The sequence below is a fragment of the Tachysurus vachellii genome, chromosome 10 (genome assembly GCF_030014155.1).
Source record: "Tachysurus vachellii isolate PV-2020 chromosome 10, HZAU_Pvac_v1, whole genome shotgun sequence".
NCBI classification, from domain to species: domain Eukaryota; kingdom Metazoa; phylum Chordata; class Actinopteri; order Siluriformes; family Bagridae; genus Tachysurus; species Tachysurus vachellii.
The window spans coordinates 27,711,923-27,721,922 of NC_083469.1; the positions used below are offsets into that span (position 1 = coordinate 27,711,923).

A 10,000-nucleotide genomic window follows, 5' to 3' on the forward strand; every position below is an offset into this window, starting at 1 on the left:
ACACACTCAGACACACACACACACTCAGACACTCTTATAAACACACACACTCAGACACACACTCAGACACACACACACTCAGACACTCTTATAAACACACACACACACACACACACACACTCAGACACACACTCAGACATACACAGACACACACATTCAGACACTCTTACAAACACACTCAGACACACACACACCTAGACACACTCAGACACACACACACTCACAAGCACAGACACACACTCAGACACACACTCAGACACACACACACACACTCAGACACACACACACACACTCAGACACACACACACTCAGACACACACACACTCAGACACACACACACTCAGACACACACACACTCAGACACACACACACTCAGACACTCTTATAAACACACACACACACTCAGACACACACACAGACACTCTTATAAACACACACACACACACACACACACTCAGACACACACTCAGACATACACAGACACACACATTCAGACACTCTTACAAACACACTCAGACACACACACACCTAGACACACTCAGACACACACACACTCACAAGCACCGACACACACTCAGACACACACACACACACTTACAAACACAGACACACAGACTCAGACACACACACACACACTCAGACACACACACAGACATACACGGACACCATGCAGCTCCCAAAGAGAGAGACAGCCAGACAGAGAGACAGATTGGACTTAAGGTTTAGATCAGATTTGTTCTCTTATTTTCTGAAACTGTTTAGGTGTAAATGATGTTAATGAGACAAACTGTCTTCTGGTGTGTGATAATTAACAACACAATTCCAAAATTTTGGAAGTTAAATTAAAAACAATCCTGTGTGTGTGAGACAGCTCTTTCTCAGCCAAACTGAACTTAAGCCAAGTTAGCATTATCAGTCAGTACACATATGCTGCCCTCTAGTGGCTAAAAACAGAACTGCATCTTTGAATCTGTTTTACAGGACAGTGTGTGTTTGTGTGTGTTGTGTGTGTGTGTGTGTGTGTAAAAGAGAGAAAGGGAATGAAGGTGTGAGGGCACATGCAGCATCCAGGGTGGGGAAGAAGGGCAGCAGAGATCAAACGTTAGATCCCAATAGGCGGAGGAAGAGCAGGAGGAGGAGGAGGAGGAAGAGGGAGGCACTGGCCAACAGTCTTTACATGGGTTTGAGCAAGTTCCAAAAACAACAAAAAAAATTAATTTAGCAAAAATTAAGAGGAGAAAATCTAGAAACAGGCTGTTGTCATGCCTCCTGTGTTGTTGTGCATCACCGCAGATCCTCACCTGGAGCTTTTCTTCCAAAATAGCCGATAAAATGTGTGTACAGGTCTTTCAGGTGTGCGTCTGATGCCGTGGTTTTTCCATGGCTCTTCGGTTTGGAGAGCGCGTGAGCCACAGATTTATAAACGCCACCTAAAAGTGCGCTCTGCTGGCGGGAACGCACACCGTCCCCCTCTTCAGAAGCGTCTCTGAGCTTCGTCGCTGGTCCTGCACCAGGGTGCGAGTGTGCATTGAAGTGCCCTAGACGTCGAAGTCGACTTTTCCAGTGAGCTTCCTTTGGATCTAGAGGGTTCAGGAAGTGTACCGACTCGGTGGAAGGACGAAAAGTGACGTGAACTCCACCTCCTGGACGTTTTTTATTTCGAGGGCGGAGCCCGGAATGTGGGGCGGAGTTGATTTCAACCAGGTGCTCTGTTGCATCTTGCCTACATAACGGCTTCTGATGAATCACTTGCTCTGCATCGCACTGCTCTAGGCAGTCATAGAAACTCTGATCACCCAGCTCTGGCTCATCCTCCTTTTCCTCTGGACCTGGCTCCATCTCCTCCTGGGTGAAGTCATCCACTCTCCCTCCTGTTCCTCCTCCATCAGGTAAAGTTTGTGCGGTTGTGGGTGTGGCCTCCAGAAATGTCCAATCAGGTACAAAAGTGAGCTGAGGCTCTGGGTCTGATCCCTGGCACAGGTGCTCGTAGATGCTATCTGCTCCTTCAAGGGAATGGGCAGGGCTGTGGGAGGGGCAGTGGGTGGGGTCAGTGTGAGAGGGAGTGTCAGAAACAGGAAGTGCACCTTTCACAAGTGGCTCCATGATGTCAGAAGTGCTGCTGCTGCGTGGGAGCGGCGTCTGATCCACCTCGGCCGAGACACAGAACACTTCACCTGCTGGACTCTCTTCGCTCTGAGATGAGTGACGTACACGTGGAGCACGAAGAGATGGAGGGGGATCCTCCATGTCTACACACACCAACACACACGCGCACACACACACACACACACACACACACACACACACAAGAGATATGCAGGAATGTTAGGCAAACAGACTTAATGAGTATGCTGAAACAAAAAATGCACAGAGTAAACACATGCAAGGAGTACACACACACACACACACACACACACACACACACACATGATTGCCTTCCTTCTGATGCACATTATCATCAGAAAACAGAAAGACAGAATAGTTATTTTGGGGATTGTGTTAGCTGTTTGTGTGGACGTCCCAAAGTAAATCTGTGTTTGAACATGCAAAGTGCTAATACATGCTTTTTAAACCCCCCCCACACACACACACACATACACACACATGCCAGCTTGACACACACCACAGCCACAAACAACAAGTGTAAATAAAATAAGAACCTGTTCATGAGTTCCTGACGTACACATTCAGTAATAAAAGTAAACAATTTTATACACAAATGTTAGGAGACTTCAGTTCTTTTATTTCCAGTAAAACCACACTGAGATTATTACAGAAGAATCAGAAGTCTGTTTATAGCTTCAGGATTTTCACCATCATGAATCTGCTGCTATAAAGACATGATGCACTTCCACCTGATTATCTGGTTAATACACTGAGGCTGAAGTTCCCGCCCCCAGTGTCACTGTGACCAATCAGATCACTGCACTCAATCTTAAACGATTACAGATGAAAATGTAGATTATTATTTAGTTTAAATTTATTAAAATGGAATATATAAATATTTATAAACTATATTGATATATAGATCACAATTTAAAACACACACACACACACACACACACACACACACACAGGTGCAGTGGGCGAGCCGGCTGTACCTGACAGCTCATCAGCTAGGGGAGTGAGGACAGAGTCAGGAAGGAGAGGGTGCACAGGGTGGATTAGCACAGGAGCACTTTTAGCACTGCGGATAAATGCCGCCGATAACAGACTGTCACCCGTCGAGCGGCTACGCAACGCTACAACACACCAGAGAAAGAGAGAAGGAGGAGAGAGGCAGAGAGGGACGGAGTGATGGAGAAAGTGAGGAAACAAAGACAGGAGTAAAGAGAAAAGAAATGTGTGAGACAGAACAAAGAGAGACAGAGAGGCAGGTAACAGTAAAAATTACAGAGTGTGAGTGAGTGAAAGAGAGAGAGAAAAAAAGAGAGAGAGAGAGAGAGAGAGAGAGAGAGAGAGAGTGAGTGAAAGAGCGAAAGAGAGTGAAAGAGAGAGAGAGAGAGAAAGCAACCAAGAGGGAGCAAAGACAGAAAGAGAGAACAAAGAAAAAATAGTTAGAAAGACAGACAGAGAGTGAGACAGACAGAGAGTGAGACAGACAGAGAGTGAGACAGACAGAGAGTGAGACAGACAGAGAGTGAGACAGACAGAGAGTGAGACAGACAGAGATACAGTGGAAGAAGCAGGAGGTGATGTGAGGTGAAGACTTGACGTTACCTTGAACCCCCTGGTGGTGTAAGATGTAGGATTATATAATTAATTGCACTTGATGAAGGGTCCTAGATCTCATCTGACTGTGTGTCATATGTGCTGTGTGTGTGTGTGTGTGTGTGTGTGTGTGTGTGTAAGAGTGTATTATATATGTGCTGTGTGTGTGTGTGTAAGAGTGTATTATATATGTGCTGTGTGTGTGTGTAAGAGTGTATTCTGTGTGTGTGTGTGTGTGTGTGTAAGAGTGTATTATATATGTGCTGTGTGTGTGTGTGAAAGAGTGTATTATGTGTATGTGTGTGTGTGTGTGTGTGTGTGTGTAAGAGTGTATTATATATGTGCTGTGTGTGTGTGTGTGTGTAAGAGTGTATTATATATGTTCTCTGTGTGTGTGTGTGTGTGTGTGTGTGTGTAAGAGTGTATTATATATGTGCTCTGTGCTCTGTGTGTGTGTGTGTGTGTGTGTGTGTGTAAGAGTGTATTATATATGTTCTCTGTGTGTGTGTGTGTGTGTGTGTGGTCATTAACCCACCAATGGTTTTCTGCCTAACAATACTCCTGGCCTTCTCGATGCCCGGCGAGCCTGCGGTGGTGGCGCTGCGTTGTCTCATGGCTACAGTCTGACCCGGAGGATCACGACTCCATCCTTTAGAGAAAGAACGATCCACCACCATCTTCTGTCCTTCATGACCACCACCTTCAGGGACAGACACATTACTGTCCACTTACAGTAAACAGACTACAGATCACCTGCAGGAAGTGTGTTTGGTGTGTGTTATAGTGAACGTGTGTGCTGATACCTTTGCCCTTGTGTTTCTTCAGTTTCTGCTCACTGAGTTTATCGAGTGGCAGCTCATTCAGGTCCAGACTGTACAGGTTCCTGGCCAGAACCTTGGTGAGGGTCTCCATGGTGAGGGACCACTCAGTGACCAGCTCCTCCCAGCAGGTGAGAGAGGAGAGCACAGAGAGCAGCTCGTCCCACAGATCACGAGAGATAAACACATTCAGGTTCGCTTTAATCCACGCCACGATCAGAGTCTGAACACACACACACACACACACACACACACACACACACACACGCAGAACACACACACACACACACACACACACACACACACACACGCAGAACACATACACACACACAAAGAACACATACACACACACACACGCAGAACACACACACACGCAGAACACATACACACACACAAAGAACACACACACACGCAGAACACATACACACACACGCAGAACACACACACACACACACACACACACACGCAGAACACATACACACACGCAGAACACACACACACACACACACACACACACACGCAGAACACATACACACACACACACACACGCAGAACACACACACACACACACGCAGAACACACACACACACACACGCAGAACACACACACACACACACACACACACACACACGCAGAACACATACACACACAGAACACATAAACACACACACACACACACACACACACACACACACGCAGAACACATACACACACACACACACACACACACACACACACACACACACACGCAGAACACACACACACACACGCAGAACACACACACACACACACACACACACACGCAGAACACATACACACACGCAGAACACACACACACACACACACACACACACACACACACGCAGAACACATACACACACACACACACGCAGAACACACACACACACACACACGCAGAACACACACACACACACACGCAGAACACACACACACACACACACACACACACACACGCAGAACACATACACACACAGAACACATAAACACACAGAACACATAAACACACACACACACACGCACGCAGAACACATACACACACACATAACCCATACACACACACACACACACAGAACACACACGCACACAACACATACACACACACGCACACACACAGAACAAATACACACACACAGAACACACACGCACACACACACACAGAACACATACACATATACACAGAACACACACACACACAGAATACATACACACACACACACACACACACACACACACACACACACAGAACACAAACACACAAGACACACACAGCACACACAATCAAATAATACCAGATCAGGGTTTTATTATTATTATTAAAGCAGCTGGTGTTAAATATCACTACTAAATCTAACTGTACAATTCTATCATCACTGCATGAGTGTGTAGAGTGTGCATTGTATTTGTGCTGTGTGCTGTGTGTTTATGTGTGTGTGTGTGTGTGTGTGTGTGTGTGTGTGTGTGTGTGTGTAAACCTGAAAAAGGGCTCCTGCTAATCGGCCAGAGAGTGTGTTATTCTTTTTCCCCTGGGGCATGATGGAGGGAGGCCTCTTCATCACACACTCTGTCACCCTCAGCAACACCAGCAGGATCTGCTCCCTGACACACACACACACACACACACACACACACACACACACACACACACACACTCTGTGATCTGAAACTCATTTTAAGTTTGCTAACTTTCTAGTCCAAACTGTTATTCAACTGTTGCCATGGATACGGATTAAAGGATGTTCTCACACTATTAAGGTGAATATGAACCAATTATTTTCACCAAAATAAGGTGAACCAATTAACGTTTTAATTTTTGTGTTAATTTCACCAACACCAATTTACCCATTAATAGTTACACTTAGTGCTCCATGACAGTGTTTGTTAAGATGTCTCCGTGTGCAGTACCATGTTTTCTGGTCCATGTTCTGGTGCATGACAAGGCTGCGGTAGATGTTGAGGACACGCTTGGACATGTCAATGTGTTCCTCCAGCAGAAGCTTCAGCTCGTTAGCTGGTTCTAACAGGAACACATTGGAGGAGTTGATGACGAAAACCTGTGAGGAGGCAACAAGAAAGGAGGAAAAAAAGGATTTATAAATATACAAAAGTAGCCCTAAGTCATGAAGGTGGATTGCTGTGTGTGTGTGTGTGTGTGTGTGTGTGTGTGTGTGTGTGTGTGTATACCTGTAGCGTGGCCTGAAGTCCTGCATGTACACAGTACTCCAACATCTCACTGTCCTTCATCACTCTCTCCTACACACACACACACACACACACACACACACACACACAATGTAAAGCACATCATCTTTGTAATGCAGATGATTATAAACAGATGAAACCATTCTGACTGATAACATTATTGATACTGAAGTCCTGATGGGGACCTTGTGGTGGTTCTCCGCTCCGTGTCCTAGAACAAGGTCGTGAGGGTCGATGTAGTGTTCATCTTCCTCTGGTTCTGCCATAAATGGAGGCTTTTCCTCCTGAGAGATCCACTCCTGATACACACGCACCACCTTCCGCATCGCTGCTGCCTCACACATTGGCAAAAGAAACGCCTGAACACACACACACACACACACACACACTATTTATAAACCTGCATAAACTGTTATATTCAGATGATATAAAAAAAAATAAGAAAAGAAAGAACGCAGTGAATTTTACTGCTCAAAAGAAAACTGCTCTGTTACCTGTCTGAAGACCTCGATGATGAAGTTCACGTTGGTCCTGGAGGAGTAGAGAACATTCTTTACCACCTCTATGGCACTGAGGTTCTCTCCGTCCATGCTGCAGAGACTGGACGAGCTCGGTTCTCTCTCTGTCAGAGTGCTCGTGTTGGAGTGAGACTGCTCTGGTTCTCCTCCTCCATCCAGAGCTGCAGATCGAGGACCACCTTCTTCTGATCGCATGGCCAGACCAGCAGCTGCTCTCTGACACACACACACACACACAGGTTACAGTAATTCTTTATGAATAAATCCAATCTGGTTTTTAGAAGAAAAATAAATCAGTCCATCATCAAATCTTATTATTCACCACAAATTAATTTGATTCAAACTTCATTTCTCCTTCGTTATTAAACCTCAAATGATTCAAGACATCATGATGATTCAAAACAATAATTCAGTTTATTTATGCTTTAATAACTGGATTAATCAACTCTGATTCTTACTGAATCACTTCAAAGCATCCAGAATTCTCAGAACTCTAAGTTTATTACAGACTGTAATTTGTTTGTGAACTGATTTCAGTTCAATTCTAATCAACTCGACTCGACTCCTTAGGAATCAGTTCACTGGATCCTGAAATCTCATCTTTCAAAAAGATTCAGTTTTCTATTCACGTGTCTGAGCGTGAGTGATGGAGGCATGATGTCATCCATCCGTCTGTCTGTGGAACATGTTAGTGTGATGCGTCAGGATCAAGGTGCTGAATGTTTTAGGATTTATGTGGAATTACAATAAGGGTAAAAGGTTTTATTCAGTAGTTTACATCCAGTTTGAAGTATTTTAAGGGGATTTCTGGTGAACACATGGCAGAGGAGGAGTCCAGTTCACACACACACACACACACACACACCATACACACTGCAGTGCTTCTACTGCACCATAATCCATGTTCTACTCTAGGTACCTGGATGTTCTTTGGCACGTTCTCTCCCTCCACCCCGAGGATGTTTGTCAGCGTGTTGGATTTGGGTTCGAGCCAGAAGGAGACGAGCCAGCGGATGAAGATGACTCGTGCGTTCAGGAAGCTCTCTTTAGTGCAGTACAGAGCCTCGTTAGTGTCCGGGTCCCTTTTCACGACCACATAACACGGCTTCGGCCTCATCGGGGGAATGTCTGCAATAATGAGACAGGAAACTGCGTTTAAAAATAAAGAATGAAGCAGAAAGTGAAGCTGTTTTGGTCAGAGCTTCTTACCCAGGATGGGAGCGTACAGGCTGCTGTCCTTGGAGAAGTTTGGGAAGATGTGAGGAAGATAAAACTTCTTAAAGTTGGCAAAGAGAAATGCAAAACCCTTCTCATGGTTCTCTCTGCACCTCCACTCCAGACTCTTAGCCTGACACACACACACACACACACACACACACACACACACACACAATCTCAGGTGAGTCTCTCAGAATGTTACATTTACAGTGATTTTCAAATGAAGCTGTGAGAGAAACTCACTCATTAATTACATTCACAAATTTAGATTAGAATTATCAAAGATTTTTGTTCTCGGTTGGGTGTGTCTCTGTCCTAGGGGCACCTTCATTCAACACACACACACACACACACACACACACACACACACACACACACACACACACACACACACACACACACACACAAACAGATGGATGGTGTAAGAGCTCTCGGTCAGATCTGGGTGTGTCTCAGTCCCAGGTCCTTGGCATTCTCTTTGTTTCTCTCGGTGATCTGTGTCTCCAACTGACAACTAACTTTAGTACAGTGGAAAAGGACAGACCACCTTTTCTTACACACACACAGACACACAGAGACACAAAGAGACACACACAGACACACACACACAGACACACAAACAGAGAGACACAAAGAGACACCCAGACACACACACACACAGACACACACACAGACACACACACAGACACAGACACACACAGACAGACACACACACAGACACACACACACATACACACACAGACACACACATACACACACACAGACACACACAGACAGACACAAAGAGACACACACAGACACACACACACAAAGAGACACACACAGACACACACACACACACAGACACACACAGACACACACACACACAGACACACACAGACACACACAGACACACACACAGACAGACACAGACAGACACACACATACACACACACACAGACACACACACAGACACACACAGACACACACACACAGACACACACACAGACAGACACACACACAGACACACACAGACACACACACAGACACACACACAGACACACACACAGACACACACACACAGACACACACACTCACAGACACAGACACTCACAGACACAGACACACACACAGACACACACACACAGACACACACACACACAGACACACGCACACACACACCTGGTTGACCATGTACTTCAGTAACGCCTCCAGGAAGTAACCAGTCAGATCCTCCTGAGCTTTATCGCTGGACTGGGGCAGAACCAGGGGGCTGATCTCCTCAGGAATCACCTGAGCTGTACATCACACACAGACACAACACACACATCATAGCCTTTTACTATTTATACAAACATTTTAATTGTGATGTATCTTAAATAATGGACCACAACATAGTAAATACATACTGATGGAGTGTCACATGTGTGCAGGGTCACACATGGGCAGGGTCACACATGGGCAGGGTCACATATGGGCAGGGTCACACATGGGCAGGGTCACATATGGGCAGGGTCACACATGGGCAGGGTCACA

General features: G+C 45.6%; 1 protein-coding gene across 4 annotated transcripts in view; it reads right to left on the minus strand.

Annotated features, from left to right (window-relative positions):
- ralgapa1 (Ral GTPase activating protein catalytic subunit alpha 1) overlaps positions 1-10,000 on the minus strand; it is a 50,311-nt gene that overhangs the window by 35,988 nt on the left and 4,323 nt on the right. For 2 of the 4 annotated variants that reach the window (XM_060880582.1, XM_060880584.1), the window contains exons 7-18: positions 9,647-9,762; positions 8,477-8,615; positions 8,187-8,395; positions 7,244-7,483; positions 6,935-7,108; positions 6,732-6,800; positions 6,453-6,601; positions 6,023-6,146; positions 4,515-4,752; positions 4,247-4,411; positions 3,102-3,242; positions 1,302-2,249 (exon numbers count right to left, since the gene is read on the minus strand). In XM_060880582.1, coding sequence (XP_060736565.1) covers positions 1,302-2,249; positions 3,102-3,242; positions 4,247-4,411; positions 4,515-4,752; positions 6,023-6,146; positions 6,453-6,601; positions 6,732-6,800; positions 6,935-7,108; positions 7,244-7,483; positions 8,187-8,395; positions 8,477-8,615; positions 9,647-9,762 — 2,712 coding nt within the window. The remainder of the gene's footprint in view (positions 1-1,301; positions 2,250-3,101; positions 3,243-4,246; positions 4,412-4,514; positions 4,753-6,022; positions 6,147-6,452; positions 6,602-6,731; positions 6,801-6,934; positions 7,109-7,243; positions 7,484-8,186; positions 8,396-8,476; positions 8,616-9,646; positions 9,763-10,000) is intronic. The other 2 variants (XM_060880585.1, XM_060880586.1) reach the window with 2 other exon arrangements.